This window comes from Schistocerca americana, chromosome 1 (assembly GCF_021461395.2).
Source record: "Schistocerca americana isolate TAMUIC-IGC-003095 chromosome 1, iqSchAmer2.1, whole genome shotgun sequence".
Classification (NCBI taxonomy): Eukaryota; Metazoa; Arthropoda; class Insecta; order Orthoptera; family Acrididae; genus Schistocerca; species Schistocerca americana.
Window position 1 is genome coordinate 478,628,769 of NC_060119.1, and position 26,405 is coordinate 478,655,173.

Here is a 26,405-nt window from a genome sequence, read left to right on the forward strand (position 1 = left end):
TAGTGGTCTTTCGCATATTGGTCATTTGTAACTTTGCCAATTTTTTTTTTTTTTTTTTTTTTTTTTTTGGTAGGGTTTAAGGGCGCTCAACTGCTGAGGTCATTAGCGCCCGGTCACTGGTGTTAGAGCAAATGGAATCTGCTAAAACTCAAGGGGATGGGGGGACACCAGAAGTACCCGACAAAGATGCAGATAAAATAAGTAAAAAGGTTAAATGTCTTTGGACAAGCCAGTTAAAGTTATAAAACGCAGAATACGAGCAGCTGCTCGAACGTCATCAGCTAAAACATCCAGTAAAGTAGATGGCAGGGACAGGATAACACGAAATTGACTAAAACGGGGACACGACAATAAAACATGGCGCACTGTTAAAGCCTGACCACAAGGGCACTGCGGGGCTGGATCACCGGAGAGCAGGTACCGGTGGCTAAACCGGCAATGCCCAATCCGCAACCTGGTCAGAAGGACCTCCTCGCGCCGAGATGGTCGGGAGGATGTTGTCCAAGCAGTTGGGAGTGGTTTTACTGCCCGGAGCTTGTTTCCTTGGAGGGATGACCAAGCATCCCACCACAACGACACAAGCCTCTTACATACATCCCCACGAACGTCAGATGACGGGACACAGTGGGAGGCTGGCCGAGGCAGGAGGACTGCAGCCTTGGCTGCAGCATCCGCAGCCTCATTCCCAGGCACTCCTACATGTCCGGGAACCCACAGAAAGCTGACAGAACCACCATTATCAGCGAAAGAATGGAGGGACTGCTGTATCCGTTGAATCAAGGGATGGACCGGATAGGGAGCTCCAAGGCCCTGAAGAGCACTGAGTGAGTCAGAGCAGAGTACGTACGATGAATGGCGGTGGCGGCGGGCATACTGAACGGCCTGATGGAGAGCAAAAAGCTCGGCCGTAAAGCTCGAACATTGGTCGAGGAGCCGGTATTTAAAGGTGGCGGCCCCGACGACAAAGTCACAGCCGACACCATTGTCAGTTTTGGAGCCATCGGTGTAAATAAAGGTGTGACCGGCAAGGCGAGCACGAAGTTCGACAAACCGTGAGCAATACACTGCAGCCGGAGTACCCTCCTTCGGGAGTGAGCTGAGGTCAAGAGAAACATGAACCGGAACCTCGAGCCAAGGCGGTGTCGGGTTCTCACCCTCTCTGAACGTGGTCGAAGCAGGCGACGGAAGCGGACTCCGGGGGGGCAGCAGGGCAGACACATACAACCCGTACTGACGGTCGAGAGAATCTGCGAAGAAGGACTTGTAAGAGGGGTGGTCGGGCATAGACAACAGCCGGCAGGCATACCGACACAGCAGTACATCGCGCCGGTAGGTCAATGGTAATTCGGCAGCTTCAGCATAAAGACTCTCGACAGGACTAGTGTAGAAGGCTCCGGTCGCAAGACGTATCCCCCGATGGTGGATGGAGTTGAGCCGGCGTAAGAGGGATGGCCGAGCGGACGAGTAGACGAAGCTCCCATAATCCAGTTTCGACCGGACTATGGACCGATACAAGTGAAGCAGGACAGTGCGATCCGCTCCCCAAGATGAACCGCTAAGAACTCTTAGGACATTAAGGGAACGTGTACAACGGGCCGCCAAATAAGAGACATGTGGAGACCAACACAGTTTCCTGTCCAACGTGAGCCCTAGAAACTTAGTTGTGTCCACGAATGGGAGAACAACGGGACCGAGGTGTAAGGATGGCGGAAGGAACGCTTTATATCGCCAAAAGTTGATACAAACTGTCTTCTCTTCAGAGAACCGGAAGCCATTTGCCACGCTCCATGAGTAGAGGCTGTCTAGACAACGCTGAAGGCAGCGCTCCAGGAGGCATGTTCTCTGGGCACTGCAGTAGATCGCGAAGTCATCGACAAAGAGAGAGCCTGAGACATTAGGTGGAATGCAATCCATAATTGGATTGATCGCGATGGCAAATAGGGCTACGCTCAAGACGGAGCCCTGAGGTACTCCGTTCTCCTGGAGGAAGACGTCGGACAATACGGAACCCACACGTACCCTAAACTTTCGATCCGTTAAAAAGGAATCAATAAAAAGGGGCAGGCGACTGCGTAGGCCCCACCTGTATATAGTGCGGAGGATACCTCCTCTCCAACAGGTATCATAAGCCTTCTCCAAGTCGAAGAACACGGCTACCGTTTGGCGCCTTCGCAAAAAGTTGTTCATGATGAATGTCGACAAGGTCACAAGGTGGTCAACAGCGGAGCGGCGGCGACGAAAGCCGCATTGGACATTAGTAAGTAGTCGTCGAGATTCAAGAATCCAGACTAACCGAGCATTAACCATGCGCTCCATCACCTTACAGACACAGCTTGTAAGAGAAATGGGGTGGTAACTAGAAGGAAGGTGTCTATCCTTCCCAGGTTTGGGTATAGGAACAACAACGGCGTCACGCCAACGCATGGGGACTTGACCTTCGGTCCAGACGCGATTGTAGGTACGAAGAAGGAAGCTTTTGTCCGCCGGAGAAAGGTGTGCCAGCATCTGAACGTGAATGGCATCTGGCCCCGGAGCAGAGGACCAGGACAGTGCAAGCGCACGTTCGAGTTCCCGCATAGTAAAGGGGGCATTATAAGTTTCCAGATTCAGCGAGTGGAAGGAAGGTCGCCGAGCCTCTTCTGCCTCTTTCCTGGGAAGGAAGGCAGGGTGGTAATGGGCGGAGCTTGAAACCTCCGCGAAAAAGCAGCCAAAGGCGTTGGAGACAGCCACAGGATCAACAAGGACCTCATTACCTGAGGTCAGGCCAGGTACCGAGGAGTGGGCCTTAATGCCCGACAGCCGGTGCAGGCTACCCCAAACGACAGAAGAGAGAGTGAAACTGTTAAAGGAGCTGGTGAAAGAGGCCCAACAAGCTTTTTTGCTGTCTTTGATGACTCTACGGCACTGCGCTTGGAGTCGTTTGTATTCTATACAATTCGCCAACGTAGGATGGCGGCGAAAGGTGCGTAAAGCACGTCGTCGAGCACGGATAGCGTCCCTACAAGCCTCGTTCCACCAGGGGACGGAAATGCGACGTGAAGAAGAAGTAGTAGTACGAGGAATGGAACGTTCGGCAGCATTGATGATAACAGCCGTGAGGTATTCGACCTGACTGTCACAACTGGGAAAATCGTGGTCCGGAAAGGTCGCCAGGGAGGAGTACAGTCCCCAGTCAGCTTTCAGTATGTTCCAGCTCGAAGGACGTGGGGATGGGGTGTGGTGCAGGAGACGAACGACACAGGGGAAGTGGTCGCTCGAATAGGTGTCAGAAAGGACATACCACTCGAACCGACGGGCAAGAGTGGCAGAACAGATCGAGAGGTCCAAGTGGGAGTAGGTATGAGTAGAGTCCGAAAGGAAAGTCGGGGCGCCGGTATTGAGGCAGACAAGATTGAGATGGTTGAAGACATCCGCCAAGAGTGAGCCTCTCGGACAGGACGCAGGAGAGCCCCAAAGGGGATGATGGGCATTGAAGTCGCCAAACAATAAAAACGGCGGGGGAAGCTGAACGATCAGGTGCATCATGTCAGCCCGACTAACAGCAGATGATGGTGGAGTGTAGATGGTACAAACTGAAAAAGTAAAAGCAGAAAGAGTAATGCGGACAGCTATTGCTTGGAGTGGGGTGGTCAATGGGATGGGATGGTAATAAACATCGTCCCGAACGAGCAACATGACCCCACCATGAGCTGGGATACCGTCCACAGGAGTGAGGTCATACCGCTCCGAGGTATAGTGGGTAAAGGCAATACGGTCAGTCGGGCGCAACTTGGTTTCCTGGAGACCAAGGACGAGCGGACAGTGCAGGCGGAGGAGCAGTTGTAATACCTCCCGATTAGATCGAATACCTCTTATGTTCCAATGAAACAACGCCATCGCTAGTCAAAAGGTTGGGGGAACGAGACGGGGGAAGAGCTGGTCACCTCGACGGCCGCGGAGGGCCAGGTTGCGAGGGAACTACGCTACAACCGACGGGAGGCGGATCCGGTTACATCGACTCGTCGCCAGCTGCGGCCGCTGTCCCTGGTTGTGTAGGACGGGCCGCATCATTTGCCGACGAAAGGCCGGCGGAGCGCCTGGCAGCAGAGCGTCCCGGCGAAACTGAGGACGGCCGGGAGCAGCGACTCACGGATGGAGCGTCAGACGAAACGCGCCGGGGTGGAGAGGGGGATAGAGACTTCTTCTTGGAGGCCTTCTTGGAAGGCCGAGGAGGCACAGGGATGGTGGGCTGGACCCGAAGAAGGTCCTCACGCGCGGGGTCCGTTTTGGAACGCCGGACCTCGGAAGCTGGGGTCCGGAACGGTTCCCCGATGGACGCCTGAGAAGAGGATCGCTTCTCAGGTGGCGTGGGGGGAGGAGGAGGAGGAAGGGTGGCCCCTGGGGCAGAGGGGGTGGGGGCCACGGGGGAGGAGGATTTGGAAGGGAGGGATTTGGGAGGCGGAGGCAGAGCCCCCTGATGGGTGGAGGAGGCGGAGGGGGGACAGGATAGGGGTGAGGATACTGCGGAAGGAGTGGACACAACTGAGGCAAACGAGGTGGTCAATGGCACGGGATGGAGGCGGTCGTACTTCTTCCGGGCCTCAGAATAAGAGAGCCGATCCAAAGTTTTGATTTCTTGTATCTTCTTCTCCTTCTGATATGCGGGGCAGTCTGAGGATCTAGGCGAGTGGACGCCAGGACAATTAACGCACCGAGGTGGTGGGGTGCATGTATGTTCCTCACGAAGAGGACGTCCACAATCGCCACAAAGGGGCTCAGCCTCACACCGTGATGACATGTGCCCAAAGCGCAAACACCTAAAACAGCGCATAGGAGGCGGGACGTAAGGTCGCACGTCACACCGGTAGCACATCACCTTCACCTTCTCCGGGAGAACGTCCCCCTCGAAGGCGAGGATAAAGGCCCCGGTGTCGATGCGACGGTCTTTGGGGCCGCGCTGGACTCGCCGGACGAAATGCACGCCTCGGCGCTCCAGGTTGGCCCTGAGCTCCTCGTCAGATTGTAGCAGGAGGTCACAATGAAAAATAACCCCCTGCGTCCTATTTAGTGCCAGATGTGGGACAATGGACACTGGGATGTCCCCTAGGCGGTCGCACGCCTGGAGCGCCGCCGACTGTGTGGCGGAGGTGGTCTTGATAAGGACGGACCCTGAACGCATCTTGCTGAGAGCCTCGATTTCCCCGAAGACGTCATCAATGTGCTGAACTAAGAACATGGGCTTGGAGGTGGCGAACGTCCCCCCATCAGTTCGAGAACAGACCAAATAGCGGGGGAAGTACTTCGCCCCAAGCCGGCGGGCCTGTCCCTCCTCCCATGGAGTGGCCAAGGGGGAAAGGGCAGGAGAACCAGAACTAGAAACGGTACCTTTTCTTTTGAAAGACTCGGCCGCAGAGCGATCAGAAACATGTTGACGTTTCATCTGCGAAACGTCCGCCCCGATACCACCCACTCCGACCAGGGGCTCTCCCCACAGGCGCCACCCAGCCGCAGCAAGGGCCACCTGGCAGGATGACCATTGCCGGGAGTCCTGATGCCCCAAGGAGACGGGCATCTACTCCTTGGCCGACGTGGGGAGGGTGCAGCTCAGGTATCGGCAGTACGATCCCTGTGTTGTCAGGGGGCTACAACCTAGAGGGTACATGACGGCCCCACCACAACGGGCTGGCTACCGTGCTGGATTTCTGGTGCCATGGAAAGTCCATCATGATCGCTGGTGCAGATGGAGATGCACTATGGGCGTAACTTGGACAACCCATCAGGCGTTTAGGCCCAATTTGAGGAATAGTGGGTATGGTTACAACGCCAGTGCAATGCTGAGTGCCAAGGTCTTAGTGCATTTAGGACCAGTGGTACACCATGTAAGGTGTCCTTCCCCAAAAGGCTCGTACTTCTGTAGAATTTTGAAAAATGGAGGTCAAACCCCAAGGGGGACCATTACATGGAAGGCCGAAACGGTTGAAACTCCTTTTAGTCGCCTCTTACGACAGGCAGGAATACCTCGGGCCTATTCTTGCCCCGGACCCGCAGGGGGGAACTTTGCCAATGGATGTGTGTGGAGTGATCTGTGAGCTATATTCACTACAAGTTCTTCGAAATTGATGACTACAGGATGACATTAATACTTACCTTTGGAAGAAGTTAACAAGTGTGAGTGTATTGTTTAGGTGAAGTTAGAAACTCTGTGAATTTAAATATGAGTGATGTCACAGGAGTGGACTGAGGTTTTCAGAAAATTCTGCAAGTTTGTTGGCAGCATCATGGTGGCAGAAACACACAAAAGCAATAGCCTGCTTATCTGTAAGGACAAGAAACATGGAGGCATCAGCTTTCAGGGAATGAAGACTCTGTAGTCGAGCATGAGATAAGATGGTTCCATGATGTACGTACATGAGAATAGTTCGTAAAGCCACATTGTATTAAGGAACTCCTAAAATGGTTGAGGGATGGTAATGTGACTGGTGAGAGAATGAAATATTACAAAGGAAGATTTGAGGTTTAATTCCCTCGCATTGAATACAAGCCCATTAGAGATGGAGCACAAGCTGTGACTGTGATGGGATGGAAATCAACCGCATTTGTTTTCAAAGGAAGCATCCCATAATTTCCGGTTGGTTGGTTTGTGGGGTTGAAAGGACCAGAATGCAAAGGTCATCAGTCCCCATAATTTCCCATAAATGATTTATGGAAAGCACAAAAAAACTAAATCTGGATGGTCAAATAGGGATCTGAACTACTGTCATTCCAAGTTTCTTACAACTGCACCGCCTCAAACTGTGAAAATATTCGAAAGATTGTTCAGTTTTAGCTGTGGTACTGTGAAGCTTCTGAATATAAGATAAACTTATGGATAAACATGCCAAGTCTTTAAATACGACAAAATGTTTCACCCTGTGGGACTAAAATGGGATTGTTTTGAAGCACAGATAATTCAGGAGGAGGATCCATTGCACTGTACTGTTGATGACCTGTGTAGCCTTAAACTGGCATGCAAGAGCAATGACTAGAGAGTGTTTTATGAGGTTGGCCAACTTGTTTCCTAAGAGAAAAGCTTGGGTTTCCGATGTGAGCGTGTGGAAAATTGGAATGATACCTGGGGAGGAAGACCACTAATAAGGTAGCTATGTAAAAAGATTAGCTAACCTTTAAGCATAATTTTTGCCTCTTGGTGCAACTTACAATTGGCTACCATTGATATCCTGTACATGGGGAGACAACAAAAGATTGTTATAAAATATGACACCCTGTAATCTAAAAAATCTATACACTCATTACTTCATCTTTCATTTGCAATCTCAGTGCATGTGCACATCTCAGTGGAGACTCTGAAATCAGTATGATCCAATCACTTGTCCAACCTCTCACTCAATTGCAGCTGATGCGGTACTGTAGTATGGTTGGAAAAGGAGCCAACAGGAATGAACATTTCAATCAACACACAACTTAGGCTGTTTTACTGTTTATTGGAATGATAAGATGCTTGCAGTTAGATACTGCCTCGAGGTGACACCATTCTCTTACTTAAACTGTTTTGACAGGATATCACTGATTGTGGCACTGGAATAAGTAGGACACTGAAAGAATCTTCAGATGCGCCATTTCCATCACCCCCTTTAGGTAGGAAGTCTCCAGGTACTATCATCAAATACACTCCTGGAAATTGAAATAAGAACACCGTGAATTCATTGTCCCAGGAAGGGGAAACTTTACTGACACATTCTTGGGGTCAGATACATCACATGATCACACTGACAGAACCACAGGCACATAGACACAGGCAACAGAGCATGCACAATGTTGGCACTAGTACAGTGTATATCCACCTTTCGCAGCAATGCAGGCTGCTATTCTCCCATGGAGACGATCGTAGAGATGCTGGATGTAGTCCTGTGGAACGGCTTGCCATGCCATTTCCACCTGGCGCCTCAGTTGGACCAGCGTTCGTGCTGGACGTGCAGAACGCGTGAGACGACGCTTCATCCAGTCCCAAACATGCTCAATGGGGGACAGATCCGGAGATCTTGCTGGCCAGGGTAGTTGACTTACACCTTCTAGAGCACGTTGGGTGGCACGGGATACATGCGGACGTGCATTGTCCTGTTGGAACAGCAAGTTCCCTTGCCGGTCTAGGAATGGTAGAACGATGGCTTCGATGACGGTTTGGATGTACCGTGCACTATTCAGTGTCCCCTCGACGATCACCAGTGGTGTACGGCCAGTGTAGGAGATCGCTCCCCACACCATGATGCCGGGTGTTGGCCCTGTGTGCCTCGGTCGTATGAAGTCCTGATTGTGGCGCTCACCTGCACGGCGCCAAACACGCATACGACCATCACTGGCACCAAGGCAGAAGCGACTCTCATCGCTGAAGACGACACGTCTCCATTCGTCCCTCCATTCACGCCTGTCGCGACACCACTGGAGGCGGGCTGCACGATGTTGGGGCGTGAGCGGAAGACGGCCTAACGGTGTGCGGGACCGTAGCCCAGCTTCACGGAGACGGTTGCGAATGGTCCTCGCCGATACCCCAGGAGCAACAGTGTCCCTAATTTGCTGGGAAGTGGCGGTGCGGTCCCCTACGGCACTGCGTAGGATCCTACGGTCTTGGCGTGCATCCGTGCGTCGCTGCGGTCCGGTCCCAGGTCGACGGGCACGTGCACCTTCCGCCGACCACTGGCGACAACATCGATGTACTGTGGAGACCTCACGCCCCACGTGTTGAGCAATTCGGCGGTACGTCCACCCGGCCTCCCGCATGCCCACTATACGCCCTCGCTCAAAGTCCGTCAACTGCACATACGGTTCACGTCCACGCTGTCGCGGCATGCTACCAGTGTTAAAGACTGCGATGGAGCTCCGTATGCCACGGCAAACTGGCTGACACTGACGGCGGCGGTGCACAAATGCTGCGCAGCTAGCGCCATTCGACGGCCAACACCGCGGTTCCTGGTGTGTCCGCTGTGCCGTGCGTGTGATCATTGCTTGTACAGCCCTCTCGCAGTGTCCGGAGCAAGTATGGTGGCTCTGACACACCGGTGTCAATGTGTTCTTTTTTCCATTTCCAGGAGTGTATATGCTTGACTGCTTGGGGGAGCCTATTGTATAGCCACCTTAACACCACATTATCAATGACAGAATTCTATCTGCTGAATCCACAAGAAAACTGACTAAGAAACTGCCAAGATCTAGAAGTCCAGATAAAGTTGACATTCACATCCGGGTCTTTCCTATATGGTTAAGGGCAATGTTATGACAACCACTCAGGTCAGTATTGTCCTTCCAAGGTTTGAAAAACTACCATTTTTCTCACATTGCATGAAAAATGAAACACATTGCTATAAATTCTGTCATGAGTATGTGTTGCCTAATGAGCTACAAAACAGTAACATGCAACTTTCCCGGGGAGAAAGGTTAGTTGTAAGTTTCATCTGTGGAAGGATTAAGTTCCACCTCTGAGGTGGACCCTTACTGGGAGTAGTGCTTATGTCTAATGAAATGTTCTGGCACAGTCTGGGTCATGTCGTTTGGGTTCATATGGAGGTTTCCACTTTGTATTCCCTTGTAAATTAGCACTTCCACCTTAATTGGAAGTGGCCCTTATAATTTCTCAAACTACCGTAGATCTGATTTAACAGATTACAGAATGTAAGAGTTCACACCAATATGTCTTCCTGCTACTACTAATAATTTAGAAAAGTTCTGTGATTTGATGGGTACATGCCAAACTACAAATACAGAGGTTTAGGGTAGAATCGCCAGTCAGTCCAAGGATTTTTTTCTATCACTTATCACATCTGACAATATGAAAAATGCCAAAGTGCACCATGTTTCCTAGTCCACATTAAATATTAGGACCACCCCACCCCCTCCTACCCATAAATGGCTGGGTAGGTCATTTGTAAGGTCAGAGGATGGCATGGTTGTATTATTCCCAATAGGAATATGCCTAGCGAAGTGCTGCAGCATTCAAAACAATCTTCGTGTTGAGGACAGCTTTACATTTCATTGAGGACAAAGCATGTGGCACACCTACAATGCAAGTGCACAAATTAACCAAGTTTTCAAACTTGTAGTGTACTCCATGAAGTGTGAATCTTGCCAAAGTGGGGTGGACTGCATGCGTCAATGATACAGGCAGCCATATGATATGTGTAACCATATTGGAGGGGTATCTGTGGAGGCATTAGACTTACCATGGCTCATGAAAGGAGGGAAGCAGTCTTTTCAGCAGTCACAAAACAGACTCGGCGATTGGCTGATCTGGTCTTATAACATTAGCTAACATGGCCTTGCTTGTGCTACTACTACAAATGCCTGGAAGCAAGGGGAAGCCACAGCTATTTTTTCCTGAGACCAAGCAGCTTTAATGTATGGCTTATGATGATGACATCATCCTTGGGTAAATATTCGGGAGGTAAATAGTCCCTCATTCAGATGTCGGGCAGGGACTACTCAGGAGGATGTCATCATGAAGAAAAATAGAATTGACATTCCACAACTCAGAGTGCTGAATGTCCGATTAATTATCTGGGTATGTGGGTGGGAGAATTTAAAAAGGAAAATGGATAGGCTGAACTAAAATATAATGGATTAGTGAAGCGTAATAGCATGAAGAACAGGACTGTCCGTCAGGTTAAGTACACAGTCACCAACACAGTATCAAATAAGGGTAACGCAACTGTAATCCTAATAATGAATAACAAAATATAGGAACTCGGGTAAGCTGCTATGAATGGCATAGCAAACAAATTATAGTAGCCTAGACAGACAGAAAGCCAATAATCACCACAGCAGTGTAAGTTTACATGGCAACTAGCTCCACAGATGAAGAAGAGATAATGATAAGATATAGGAAATTATTCACATAGTTAAGGGAGACAAAAACTTAATTGTGATGGCAGACTGGAATTCAATAGTAGGAAAAGGAAGAGAAGAAAAAACAGTAGAACATGGATGGAGGGGAGGAAAGTAAAAGGAAGCCGCCTGATAGAAATTTCTACAGATCAAAATTAAATCATTGCTGACACTTGGTTTAAGAATCATAAAAGAAAGTTATATATTTGTAAGAGACCTGAGCACAGTGGAAGGTTTCACACTGATTGTGTAATGGTGAGACAGAGATTGCAAAACCACATTTTATACTGTAAAACATTTCCCAGAGCAGATGTGAAGTCTGGCCATAATTTATTGGTCATGATCTGCAGATTGAAACTGAAGATATTGCAAAAAAGGTAGGAATTTACGGATAAATTGAAAGAACCAAAGATTGCTGAAAGTTTCACAGAAAGCATTAGGCAATGTTGGAATGAGAGAGGGGAAAGGAAATACAATAGAAGATGAATGAGTAGCTCTGAGAGATGAAATAGTGAAGACAGCTGAGGATCACATAGGTAAAGGACAAGGCCATGTAGAAATCTTTGGACAACACAGGAAGTAGTGAATTTAACTGACAAAAGCAGAAAATATTTTTAAATTAAGAGGAAACAGGTGAAAGGAAATGATACCTAACAATGAGATCAACAGAAATGGAGAAATGGCTAAGCTGGAATGGCTCATAGGACAACTGCAAGGTGTAGAAACATGGATGGCTAGGAGAAAGATGACTCCACCTACAGGAAAATTATGTACCCTTAATTGAAATAATTTTCATAATAGCTTCTTAAATCATGCGAAATATAGGAAATATTAAACTCGTAATAATGATCAAGATTCTCATCTGTTCCAATCAACATGATTTTATTCCTTCTCCAAATCTTAAAACACTACGTTGGTTCCCAACACTTAGCCAGCCATTGTTAGCACTCCCTATTCGTGCCCACTATGGGTAATTTGAAATTAACAGCGTATATAGACATTTTATAATTATTATTGATGGAACTTATTTAATACGAACTCTTTACATTTTATGACAAGTTCAACAACTTTGTTGCAAATGTTCTAAGGTCCTATTAAACATAAACCAAATAAAATACAAGTGGTGAGCTCTCAACTAACAGTGTTTTGACTGTGGAACAAAAGGGCTCCAACCAGCAAACTTTAATTTATTTTTTCATAAAGTAGCATCTTCAATACGCCCAACAGACAAAATGAGCTTCATAGGGTGTATCGTCTCACTCTTTTCCCACTGTTACAACTTCATTAGTGTGACTGAACGTCCAACGAGCTTTGTAGCTTCTTTTGAATATGATGCTGTTTTCTGACCACGATCACTCTGTATTTGTCTGATAGTTTGGGGTGATGAAAGGTTTTGAGTTTCTGTACTAGGCATTGAGCCACAGAAGGGGCAGCCTGATACATATATCTCCTGTACTAATTAAGTTTCCTGCATCTCTTTGTGTCCATGGATACATCTACTACTGCTGTTCAACTTCTCAGTCTGACTCAAAAGAACTGAGAAGTTTGTGGGCTACATGGTTTGGAATGTTTTCTTCCCTTGAAACTAGTGTCCAAGTGAAACCACCACTTACTTCCCAAATCCTCGGCCATTAATTTTACCTGGTCATACAGTACAAGCATAGTGCTGACCACTTGTTGTGAAAATCCTCAGGCATGTGCAATGTAGCAAGCCTGACATTGTGTTGCTTGGGCATATTTCTCGCAAGGGGTAAGACAAATATAAACAAGCATAATACTTCTAAAATTTCTGGCATTAGTAGCAATACAGCATATCTGATACATCTAGCTAAATCTTTAGACTGATCAATCCCGTGCCTATGTATTCAGCCTGTACTCATGGTAGTGGTGGTGGTGGTGGTGGTGGTGGTGGTGGTGGTGGTGGTAGGTTGTCCAACATTATGGTCATCAGAATCCTTGCTGAAAACGCATTTAGTAAAGTGAATAAAGAACTTTTTCTCAAAATCAGTATTACTGTGACTTTATCACATCGGCATATAGTAACACTTTTTCTTTAAGAATGTTTGGTAATGTCAGTTTCTACAAGAATAAAGAGAGTGATTCCATGCCAGAACTGCAAAGCTGACACCAACACCCTAAACAAAACCACCAACAAAATCCAATCAATGCTCACACCGCCTGACTTATGTTGTTACAGTGTGAAGTTTGCAGTGGTAGTAGTGAGGGAGGTGGACAAAAAATACTAAGCACAATTCGAAAAATAGCAATATGAAACATTTTCATGTATCAGCAGGTTTTTAAGTGCACTATGCAGTTACTTCCATTCAAGGGCAAACTTGCTGAGGGAACTGACCACTTCAACCTCACCAATGCCAACAGTGTTTGTCCTACTGCTATCAAATACTTGGGTCATTATAGAAATTTCTTTTATAAAATCATAAAATGGGTATATATGGATAATCACAGGAAAATGAGACTGACTGGATAACTTACTCCACATTAAAATCATCCAATGTTTTGAGGTGAGTCCAGAAGATACACTAAAACATACAACACTTAAAATATCCATCCTATTATCACCAGAATGTTGTTAAACATCTAATTAGTATACCTAAAAGCAGATAAGAAAATTGTAATAAAATACTGCTTACTGAGTGGCTGAACACAAATATTAAAACTTTTTTACCAACTTGTGAATGGCTGGGTGATTAGAAATTAAAAATAGTGATTAGCCTAGCCGAACCTAAAAAAACTACTATCTCCTTCCTGACAACTTAAGGAAGGTGCACACAAAATTTTAAAGTAAGTGCTCCACTTTTCCTGTTATTTAAAACAGAGAACTAGGTTCAAACATGGCTGAACCTATGCGATCATTCCATTTCATATCCCTACACAGTGTCACACCCAGATATTTGTATGATTTGCCAATTCCAACAGTGACTCACGGATATTATAGACATAGGATGTTGCTTTTTTTCCATTTTGTTCATTTTGTGAAGTGCACAATTTTACATTTCTAAACATTTACAGTAATCATTTCCAAACATTTAAAATAATCTCTGCGCCACTTTCAAACCTTATCAAGATCTATTTGAATATTTATGCACCTTCTTTAACATAGTACTTCATTACAGATAAGTGCATCATTTGCAAAAAACCTGATTTTACTATTAATATTGTCTGCAAGGTCATTAACATACATCATGAACAGCAAGGGTCCCAACACACACTATTGGGGCGCATCTGAAGTTACTTTTACATCTGACAGTGACTCCCATCCAAGATAACATGCTGCGTCCACCCAACCAAAATGTCCTCAACCCCACCACAAATTTCACTTGATACCCCATATGATCATATTTTTTACAATAAGTGTAGATGTGGTACTGAGTCAAATGCTTTTCCAAAATCAAGAAATACAGATCTACCTAACTGCCTTGACCCAAAGCTTTCAGAGTGGCATGTGGGAAAAGTGTGAGTTGGGTTTCACATGATCAACATTTTTGAAATCTATGCTGTTTGGCATGAGGAGTTCATTCTCTTCAAGATACTTCATTATGTTTGAGCTCAGAATGTGATGTAAGATTCTACAACAAATCAATGTCAAGGATATTGGACGGTAGTTTTGTGGGTCACTTCTACTATCCTTCTTGCAGACAGGTGTGACCTGTGCTTTTTTCCAAGAACTGGGTACAGTTTTTTGTTCAAGGGATCTACGATAGATTATAGTTACAAGAGGGGTTAACGCAGCTGCGAATTCTTTATAGAATCTGACAAGTATTCCATCGGGCCTTCGGACTACACTACGTGATCAAAAGCATCCACACACCCAGCTGAAAATGACTTACAAGCTCGTGGCATCCCATCGGTAATGCTGGTATTCAATATGGTGTTGGCCCACCCTAAGCCTTGATGACAGTTTCCACTCTCGCAGGTATACATTCAATCAGGTGCTGGAAAGTTTCTTGGGGAATGGTAGCCCATTCTTCACGGAGTGCTGCACTGAGGAGAGGTATCGATGTCGGTTGTTGCAGCCTGGCACAAAGTTGACGTTCCAAAACATCCCAAAGGTGTTCTACAGGATTCACATCAGGACTCTGTGCAGGTCAGAGTATTACAGGGGTGTTACTGTCGCGTAACTACTCCACCACAGGCTGTGCATTATGAACAGGTGCTCAATTGTGCTGAAAGATTCAATATTCATCCCTGAACTGCTCTTCAACAGTGGGAAACAAGAAGGTGCTTAAAACATCAATGTAGGCCTGCGCTGTGATAGAGCCACACTAAACAATGAGGGGCGCAAACCCCTCCATGAAAAACACAACCACACTGTAACACCACCGCCTCCGAATTTTACTGTTGGCACTACACACATTGGCAGATGATGTTCATCGGGCATTTGCCATATACACATCCTGCCATCGGATTGCCACATTGTGTATGTCATTTGTCACTCCTTATAATGTTTTTCCACTGCTCAGTCATCCAATGTTTAGACTCCTTACACCAAGTGAGCCATTGCTTGGCATTTGTCGGTGTTGTGTGTGGCTTATGAGCAGCCACTCGACCATGATTTACAAGTTTTCTCACCTCCCGCCTGACTGTCATAGTATTTGCAGTGGATCGTGAGGCAGTTTGGAATTCCTGTGTGATGATCTATTACACATAGGATATGCTTGCCTATTACACATCACGACCCTCTTAAACTGACAGCAGTTTGTCAGTCAACAGATGAGGCCAGCCTGTACACTTTGTGCTGTGTGTCTCTCTTCATGTTTCCACTTCACTATCACATAGGAAACAGTGGACCTAGGGATGTTTAGGAGTGCGGAAATCTCGCATTCAGGCATATGACACACATGACATGCAATCACCTGACCACAATCGAAGTCTGTGAGTTCCGCGGAGTGCCCCAGTCTGCTCTCTCATGATGTCTAATGACTACTGAGGTCACTGATATGGAGTACCTGGCAGTAGGTGACAGCACAATGCACCTAATGTGAAAACATATGTTTTCTGGGGTGTCCGGATACTTTTGATCACATAGTGTATGTTCAGTTTTAACAATTTCAGCTGTTGATACTTATTTCATTCATTTTTTCAGTGGTATGAAGATTAAATTGGGGCAACCCTCCTGGATTTTCCTTTGTAAAGGAGCATTTGAAAATGGAAATAAACACTTCAGCTTTTGCTTACCCTCAAATTCAGTTCTTATATCATTCACCAGGAACTGGACACTAGCTTTCGTGCCACGAACAGCCTTTACAAATGACCAGAATTTTTTGGGTTCTGTGAAAGATCACTTGATAATATTCTTCTACAGTAGTCATTGAAGGCATCATGCATTGCTCTCTTGACAGCCAAACGTGTTTCATTCAGCATCTCTCTATCTATAGCCCTATGCTTTGTTTTACACATATTTTGCAGTAATATGTGTTCTTTAGAAGTTTCTTTACAGTGATTTTATACCATGGAGGGTCCCTCCCATTATGAACTGTTCTACTCGGTACCTTTCTATTCAACGCATGGTCAACTACTCTTTTAACTTGAGCCATAGCTCGTCTACAGGCTCCTGCCATACTCACTTCAGTGGTACATATACTAAAAAAAATTGCTCCTCCCTTGTGCTGAAAGTTTCGAATTTCTCATTGGGATATGACACTACTGATTTTTTATCTAATTTACTGAACATATATGTATATTACTGCTTGTTTTAGTCATTTTTAGCTGTCCTTTGTACACAGGTAATCACTGGTGCCACAACTGTGTCATGGTCAGAGGTCAGATCTATTTGTTGTCATTAGATCCAATATAGTTCCATCATGAGTGGAGTTCCTAACTATGTAATTTTCAGAAAAGGCATTTAGTATAGTTTCACAGAATGTCTCATCACATCCAACACTAACAAAACTATCATTTTCCCAATTAACTGTTGGATGGTTAAAGTCTCCACCAATGATTACAGTACAATTGGGGAAATTGCATACTAGTGAACTGAGGTTTTCTCTAAAGTTTTCAGTTACATCAGGAGATGAGTCTGATGGGTGCTAGAAGGATCCAATTATCGCGCACACCTGATACTGAGGCTTGTCCAATCTCATATGCAGCTTCAGTATTTACCTCAGTGGATTTGAGTTTATTGTCTGCTGCGACAAACACACCACCTCCACTTTCCATTTGCCTATCCTTCCGATAAACACTTATATTTTCTCCAATAATCTCACTGCTATCATTTTCAGGTTTCAATCAACTTTCAGTACCTAGTATTATGTGAGCTTCACTGCTGTTCTTGAGCACTTCAAAACTCTGACACTTTGTTGTGAATGCTTTGGCAGTTTATCATTAGGATTTGTCACAATGCAGGCAAAAGAGTGTGTTGAGCCACAGGATGGTGGTGAAACGTAAGAGGATGACAGTTGCAAAAGTCACTGCAGAACTGAATGTCGCTCTTGAAACCCTGTCAGCAGGTCCTTAAGCTGGAACCACGGGACAAACTGCAATTCCAAAACCACTCATCATGATGCAAATGCATGTAACCAGAAAATGTGGTGGAAAAGCCATTAAAACCTGGACTATTGAGTAATGGAAGAAAGTAATTTGGTCAATTGCGTCTTCTTTCATATTGTTTCCAACTTCTGGCCGAATTTGTGTCCAGCACACACTGTCCCAAGCATATGATGCAGACCACTTGATGATTTGGGCAGCCATATTATAGCATTCCATGGGCCCCACGATTACACTGCAAGGTCACATTACTGTCAAGGATTATGTAAGCATATTGGCAGATCAGGTCCATCATGCAGTACATCATTTGTTCCACAATGGTTATGCTGTGTTAAAAGACAACAAGCCTGCTGTTCATACAGTTAATATAGTCCAGCACTGGTTTTGTGGGCACATGGAGAAAGCTGTTGCATCTGTCCTGGTCACCACAGTCACTAGATCTCAATATTATTGAGCATTGGTGGTCTACATTGGTGGGAAAAGTGTGTGATTGCCATCCACCTCTACCATCATTTACAGAAGTTGCCACTGTTTAGCAGGAAGAATGGTGTAAGAACTCCTTGAAAACCACACATGATCTGAATTTATCTATTCCGAGGTGACTAGAAGCTGTTTTGAATGCCAATAATTTTCCACGCCGTTTTAGGCGTGGTAATGTATTGTGTCCTGCTATGTCCATACTTTTGTCCACCCCTCTGTAATTATTGCACAGCTCCATGTACTGCGTAAAATCACATTTTATTAGAGATTCTGTGGGTTCATCTTTAACAGTGGAGCACAGATGACACAACATGGCATACTGTAATTGCTCTGTTCCTGGAGATGTTTCTCGTATTACAGACTTCACAGATTGCAGTTGTCATTGTCCGAGCCATATTTTTAGACATACCATTTATCAATATGATCATAAGAGGAAGTGTACTTTCCTTCCCTGAAACACTGTCAGCATCAACTCCCAAACTTACGTGCTCTGAGGTTTCCGAGAGCTTCTATGTCTATAGGGCAGGCCTAGCCAAACACAGCTCTATGATCACTTCAGCCAATCTCCTGTCTACAACTCCAAGCACAGCAGTGAGTGGAGCTGAAGGCAGAAAAGGGAAAGGAAAAGGGAGGCTGAAGCTGGACATCGCTATAGGAAGATCGTCATCTTGTGTTAAATTATAATTATGCTCTATACTATAGTGCCCATCCACTTCTCAAAAAAAAGTGGAAAAGCCACATCATTCAATACAGAATTGAGATTACTTTACTCTCCATTTAGTTTAAAGGCCATGTAAAATTCTTAAAATGCCATTGCACTATTGTGAGTTGGGAAAACACCATTACAACACCAGCCACTAAGATGATATAATGCAATTGTCATCTGATGACCTGTTTGTCCAAACCAGCAATTTAAAAGACTTTTTATAAAATGCTGCCCCAAGAGTAATATCCTCAGCTGCACAGACAAGCCACTCAATTTATCTCAGGGTTCCATTCAATATACATTACGAGTGAACTCTTTTCTGTTATAAATTTGACAAAGTCCTTTGACTGTATCACGAACCAAAGATCCATATACATTCTATATTATAAATAAAAATGTGTATAAATTTATAATCAACACATCTTAATGTTAAATGACAGTATGTAAAGATTTTTGTAGTTCTGCCTGCTGTATTAGTGTTATATAATGCACTTAGATAATTAAGTAATAAGTTTGGAACAAAAAAGAGAGAGAGTTGGAAACAAATACTACCAATAAAACCCTGCTGCAATTTTCTCTCATGTGTAGCCTTCAGTGTATATCCATCTCACTCTCACACCTGCAAGGAATAGTGCAGTGGCAGGGGATGCTAGAGCTCTCAGTACACTTGACTGCATTTGTGGAGTGCAAGTGCACTCTGGGAGAGCAAATATAGGCCAGGCCTGCTATAGGATCATGTTGTGCCAGGTATAAAAAGCATGCTGTTATTTGCAATGGCACATTTTGCAAAAACAGTTAGCCCAGCTTTTGCCCTGAAACTCCAAAGGTCATCCCTTTTGTGCAAACTGTAGTTCCTAAGTCAGGTGTGTCAGCCTTTTTAAGTGTCTCCCATAGAAGCAATAAAGATTGAGGTTGAACAACCTATCAAAGAGGAGGCTCAGACTGGGGTGGGCTGAAAGTGGTCATGTGTTTTTAAAAGAAACCATCCCAGCATACGCCTTAAGTAATTTAGGGAAACAATGGAAAACCTAAATCCATATAGCCAGATGGGGATACGAGCTGCTATCATACTAAACGTGTCGAGACATAAATGTTCCAGTGCAAAGAGTTTCAATTTTTTCTGCTGGAATCCTGAATCAATTCGTATCACACTGTATACGTAGAGCCTCATTGTTGTGAGTCCAGGACACTGGAGGAAAGTGTCTTGGAACTTCCAGAATGAATCTTTCAAACGCAGTAGAATGTGCACTTATTTGAAACTCCATTATGACTTTCTGTTTCTGCAGTACGTATATGAAGCTCCATTTTGGAGCCATTTCCACCAACATAAGAGATATCCACTCAGATGCTTCTCAATTTTGTTTCTTCACTGCCTGGTTTCCTCTTTGTCTACTATTTTCTTTTATTGGGAAAGGATATGGGTTGAGATGGAGAGCCAGTGCTGCCATTTGATGGACGTTTTGTGCCAAAAGCAGTTTTACTTGATGTCTTATTTGCCTGGAGAAGTTCTCCAAAAAGTCCCTCTGCTGACTACAGGCATTACTTTGCATATACAGTTGCAGATGTAGGTGGTATGTGAGGCAGTAACACTAGTGTCTGCAGCAATTTGTATTTTTGCAAATTTCTTCCTGACAATGTAGCCACACATGAAGCAAACACTGGTGTTGTTATATCATTACATCCTACCATCTTTCAATATGAGATACTCATTCCAAGACCTTCATTTCTTCTCCACAGAAACAGAATGGTCTTTGTTCCACACTGGCTGATCACCAGAGCAACTAACGCAAAATGGATGGTGTGCCCAGCTCTACATCTACATCTATACTCTGCAAACCACTGTGAGGTGCATGGCAGAGGGTACGTCCCATTGTGCCACTTGTGAGGATTTCTTCCTGATCTATTCACATATGGAGCACGGGAAGAATGATTCTTCGAATGGCTCTGTATGTGCAGCAATTATTCTAACCTTACCCTCATGAACCCTATATGGCTGATACATAGAGTGTTGAAGTATATTCCTAGCATAATCATTTAGAGCCAATTTTTGAAACTTTGATAATAGACTTTCTCGGAATAGTTTACGTCTATCTTCAAAAGTCATCCAATTCACTTCCTTCAGTATCTCTGTGACAGTCTCCCATGGATTAAACAAACCTGTTACCATTCGTGCTGCCCTTCTCTATATACCTTCAACATCACCTGTTAGTCCTATGTGGTATGGGTCCCACACACTTGGGCAATATTCTAGAACCAGTCACATAAGTGATTTGTAAGCAATCTCCTTTGCAGACTGACTGCACTTCCCCAGTATTCTACCAATAAACCGAAGTCTACCACCTATTTTACTCATGACTCAACCTATGTGATCATTCCATTTCATATCACTATAAAGTGTTACACCCAGGTTTTTGTATTAGTTAGCAGATTCCAGCAGTGACTCACTGATATTTTAGCCTTAGGATACTAAATATTTTCATTTTCTTAAGTACAAAATTTTTCATTTCTGAACCTTCAGAGCAAGGTGCTAGTCTCTTTACATTGAAATCTTATCAACATCTGGCTGAATATTTGTGCAGCTTGTTTCAGATAGCACTTAATTATAGATAACTGTGTCATCTGCAAAAAGCCTGATTTTATTCATGTTCGTCTGATCCACATTTGGCAGGGGTTGCTTTACTCCACATACCATCAGCATTATTCTCATGACATCATACCAGTTGGCTCTGCCAACTCACAATCAAACTGTTACGTTTCAGCCTACCTTGGACCTCTGACTACAGTATAGGTCAACCTGTCACCACAGCCTACATTCCAAAACACACACACGTAAATAAAATGTGTTACACTTTAGACACTCTCATCAAATGTCACAACACTGTTACTCCAATATACCCAGTGGGATATGCTGATTAAATTTTCATCATCATGTGAGTATGTTTTCAGCAAAGAAAAAAAGCTATTCCCACAGATGATGAATGGTGTAAGCACCTACTCGCTGTTGGATGTGCTACTGGAACTCTGCTGGAGAAATTCACAACACATCATGCTCAGAGCAAGTGCATGTGCAGCTTAACACCACCTTTTTCCACACTTTGAGAAAGGTCGAGCCATTTGCCTGAGCGATAACTGAGCATCGAACAGGAGATCACACAGTGGGCTGGCAGTAGTACAATGACTGCAGAATGTGTGGTGACAAGATGGACTCAACGAACACTTTCACAAGAGCAACCACATGTCCTACCACAAGGAATACACCATGAGATCATAGAATTGCTACACTGGCTCTGATGAGTAGATGGATGACTGCAGTTGAAATCTGGTAAGGGGTTACATGCAGAGTGTCACCAAGAAATGTCAGGAACAGATTACTGGAAGCTGGGTTACGATCTCAGATGGTTTTGCTTCATTACCACTGATACACTACACAGACAACAGAGACTTGTATGGTGCAGAGGTAGAGTCAACTGGGACATTGAGTTGTATCCTGTGGTATTCAGTGATGAGTCTCACTTCTTTTGGTTGTGTTCAGAGTAATATCCATGTGTCTTTATATGAAATGGTGAAATGTCACTGGAAGGAGCGATTCTCAAGACTCATGTCCCTCCAACTCCTGGAATCATGATGAGAGGAGCTACTGGATATGACAAGATTGATCTGGAAATTTCTGAAAGGAGGCTGAATGCTCGTCAGTCTGTGGCAAGAATGGCAAATCATGTTACCATATTCTGACCTGTGTGCCAAGTGACATTTTTCAAAAGGATATGCAAGACCCCACAATGCAGTTAACCAGCAAATGCTTAGAGAACTGCATGGAGCCTTGATTGGATTGGCTGCTTCCGTTTTGTCATCTACCGAGTATGTCTAGAATGTGATGAGAAGACATATATTTTCATGCCAGTCTCCAGCAGAACTGACACAAAATATGTATCAGACATGACAAACTCTTCAAGATGACACTCTGAGACTGTTTGCTTCAATGCCACAACAAATACATCAGCATCTTATTGCCAGTGGCGGTCATATCTCACACTGATGTTAACGACTGATGGACATCCATTCAAAATAGAATGAAAGTTTGAACACTTAATGAACATCTCCATGACAAATATCAGACTGACACTTCATGATGGAACGTTTTCATTTCTGTCAGTGTTTAGTACATACAAGATTTCTACCTCCAGTAATGACTCACTTGGCTAAGCCCAAATGAGTACATAATAAGGCACATGTCATGACACAATTTAAAGTGACCATGTGTACATAGCTACTACGGAGAAGTTGCTGTCTTAAGTGATTCTTATTACACCAGTGATCTACTACATTCTAATGAGAGTCTGTTTTCTTTTTACTTCCTCACTTTTAGATTCCTAAACTGTTTCAATGAGCAGCAAGGAAAATACATCTAAAACCAGATAAAACCCCATGTAACTCAGCCAATGAGGTAGTATATGCCCTATACTTTCCCAGCTAAAAATTGTTTCGCCTTGACACAAAATGCACCCAGCTGGCACACAGCTCACACTGACACCAAAAAAGAAAGCACAACACCTGTATCTTCTTAATGATTCAAGTGGTTAAGTCAACGTCCCTGCTCTCTGCACCACAACTATCCACTGTCATGCCTAACAGCAATCACTCAGACGTGCCAAAAGTTTACAGTTGTACAGGATAATGCTCTTAACCTGGAGTACCCAAGCGCACAAGTCCACAGTATCCAACTACTCTTGTCAAGTTACTGTAGAGTCTGGTAGTGTTGGTTATTTTAATGTTAAAATTAAGACCATGTTTCATTACGGGTTTCCACTGACTCGCCTATTGCCTATGGTACATTATTTAGTTATATGAAAATCATCATTTATTAAATCTTTGAACACACTGACTGGATTTCAGGTGGGGAATAATTCAGTATTCATTGTGAAATCTCTGAGGACCTCGATTTTAGAAGTTAAGTAATCTGTTAGGAAGTTACAATTGTAATCAGTATTTTTGTTCTGATTCGTTTTTCCAGTTTTCCATCCATTTGCAAAGTAATAAATAATTTATCAAAGTCCCCTCTTCCTTTATAACAGTGATCAAAATATTCTGGCAGTAGCACCCAAGGCTACTTGGAATTTTGGAAACAGAAGAAAAAGGCTCCATTTTAGTTCATGAGCAGCTAGGAAAATAACAGTTAACTCTGATGTAGATTCTAACATCTAAGGAAGCCTTAAATGATAACAGGCATCAGGTTGTCGAAATATTACAAAAATGTTTTTTTTTAACATTTACTGAATTAAAACACTTCCTAATGTTTTGCAAAATTGTATTTATTTTATCACAAACTGGCTTTCAGCTTCTCAGGCAATCTTCAGGTGACAACTGAATGTGTTTGCAACATTCAGTTATCACCTGAAGATGGCATGAGAATCCGAATACCAGTTTGTGAGAAAATAAATACGATTTTGCAGAACATTAAAAAGTGTTTTCATCTTAAATATTAAAATGTTTTTTCTTTCTTTTTTCCTCAAAAGACATTCATCTTTAGATTTCTTTTTGGAGCAGTTTAAATCAACATCATGTTCTATGCAGCTAACCCTAAAGCTTGCTCTCTCATGCACATTTTCTTTTACTGATAGCAACAATCTCCAAATGCTGTACCTTATGATGGCCACCAAAGCATGCATGGAGTCTACAGTGTCAAGAATAATGACACGAAATGACAGCAGTTCAAAAATTTAACACTACTGCTTTGTGATTAGTACATGGCTGGACCTAGCACAGATCTTTCTCTCAAAAATCTCGCTCTCTAACCCATGTCTGATAAAGGTAGGTATATTATTAACTGAACACAATGGAGCACTCTTAATTCTTTATTTTATTTCACACTTTTACACCACACTCAGATGGCAATTTAGTTTATTAAAGAAATCGTATCCATGATAAATAATTTATAGGCCTACTTACTTCCATTGAACAACTGCTCTGTGGAAAATGGGTTGTTAAGGAGAAACACACAAAATACAAATTTAAAAGCACACGTGTTCCCCCTGTGTCATTTCTGTGAGTGGAACATCAAAATATTTTAGGAGAATGTATTCTCTCCTTTTTTGTGTTAATGTTTGAATCCATGGATGGTATAACTATTGTAGCTTATTTGCACTTCTAGTACCAGGCCTACAATAAGCGTATTAGTGAGTACTGGATATTTGTATTGCCCTCGAAATTAAATGGTTAATTCGGTGCAAATTTCATCAGAATGTATAGCGAGGAAGTAGTTAATATTCTCAATTTAATAAAATCCCGCTCGGTAATTGTTATTCCTTTTCCATAGCATGAGGAATACCATACCTTCGGTCTGATTGAGCAATCACCGATAATATTATCTCATAGGACATGGATGAATTAAAGTATGTAAAATACATTACCTAAAGTTTTCTCCGTCCCAAAATCTACCCTGTCCATATTTCTCAAAAAAAACCGGCTGGAGAATCAAAACTAAATGCAAATTTTACGCTAGGAACGGTAGTTGCCATCTGAATTTCAATCATTTCAACGAAATTACGGTGATGCTGGAAGATTATTTTATTTTAACCTTGGCGGTCAAAATGAATATAATTTACTCCCATCTCAGCAAGATCTTCGTTTCATAATTTAGTCAACAATTCTCCAGTGAAGACAAGCAGTTTAATAATAAAAGCATCAAAACGTAGGTCCAAATAAAGATAATAGGCGAATGTCACATTCCTACAGCGCTAGCCGCGTGAGAAAAAAAGTGCAATAACAATGTAGTCTCGATATGTGATGGGATTAACCTCACCATTGAAAACTGTGTAACTTTTCCTTTGACATCCATTGTCATCGCTCTGATCTGGCAATATTTGACATCCAAAACATCAAATCACTTGTTATACTTTGTATATAGCATTAAATGCTTCCGTTTCACTGTCAAGAACTACTCACAACTTATTTGTAAACATACTACCGCCTCTACGACATAAAATACATCCAACCAAAGTTGTTACTAACTGCGACCTGCACCATTAAAAGAAGCGTCTCGTCATAGACCGGCTGTGCACTGCTAATTGTCTAACGATTTTGATGTCTTCACGAAACATTGATACGAGAATAGCAACTACATTTAACGTTTTGTTACCAGAAATTGATTCCCAATTAATAATAAACCGTTGACATTAATTGACTAATGACTATCAATTCATATTAAACCGTCGTATTCAGTCTGCCTATCACCTGACTTTATTCTTAATAGAAGAAAAAAACGGCTCTTGGAATACTGGTTTTTGTAGAGAAATATATATATATACAGGCGAATCATGCCGACTGTTTTGTTACATTAGTACGTTTGATGAAGCAGAACAGCATGGTAGGCATAGTTAGTGCTAAAGAGAGACTAGTTGTCAGTTTAAAGTTCTTGGCTACAGGAACAGACCAGGCGGATCTAAAATAGAACACTTCAAATTCGCTGCAGTCAATTTTAGAAATAATTCCTCAAACTTGCGAATCTATTTGTAATCCCCTCAAGAGCTACATAAAAATAACTTGATTAGTTACTTGGTTCCATATTTCAACAAAGAGAAACACAGGCACTGCAGTATCATATATATCCACCGACACCAAGAAAACGATTCTCAATTAAAATTTTTTCCCCTTTACGGGAATATACATCATGCATGCACGAGTTCGGGTTTTAGAAACATGGTAGACGACATATGAAAGTTTGGGTCTGATTGCAAGGCATACTCAAGATAGCCTAATCGTATGCCAGCATGGTAGCTCAGCGTGTTCGGTCAGAGGGTTAACTACTCTCTGTAACAAAAAAACTGAGTGAATAAATCAACGAAGAACGACCAATATACAACAAAAT

The 26,405-nt window shown here is 43.7% G+C and overlaps 1 protein-coding gene across 1 annotated transcript in view; it reads right to left on the bottom strand.

Annotated features, from left to right (window-relative positions):
• The window catches only part of LOC124604130 (erythroid differentiation-related factor 1), a 235,027-nt gene extending 209,505 nt beyond the window's left edge, over window positions 1-25,522 (bottom strand). The window contains exon 1 of the mRNA XM_047136452.1: window positions 25,341-25,522. Coding sequence (XP_046992408.1) covers window positions 25,341-25,382 — 42 coding nt within the window. The 5' untranslated portion in view covers window positions 25,383-25,522. The remainder of the gene's footprint in view (window positions 1-25,340) is intronic.
• Window positions 25,523-26,405: the final 883 nt, after the last annotated feature.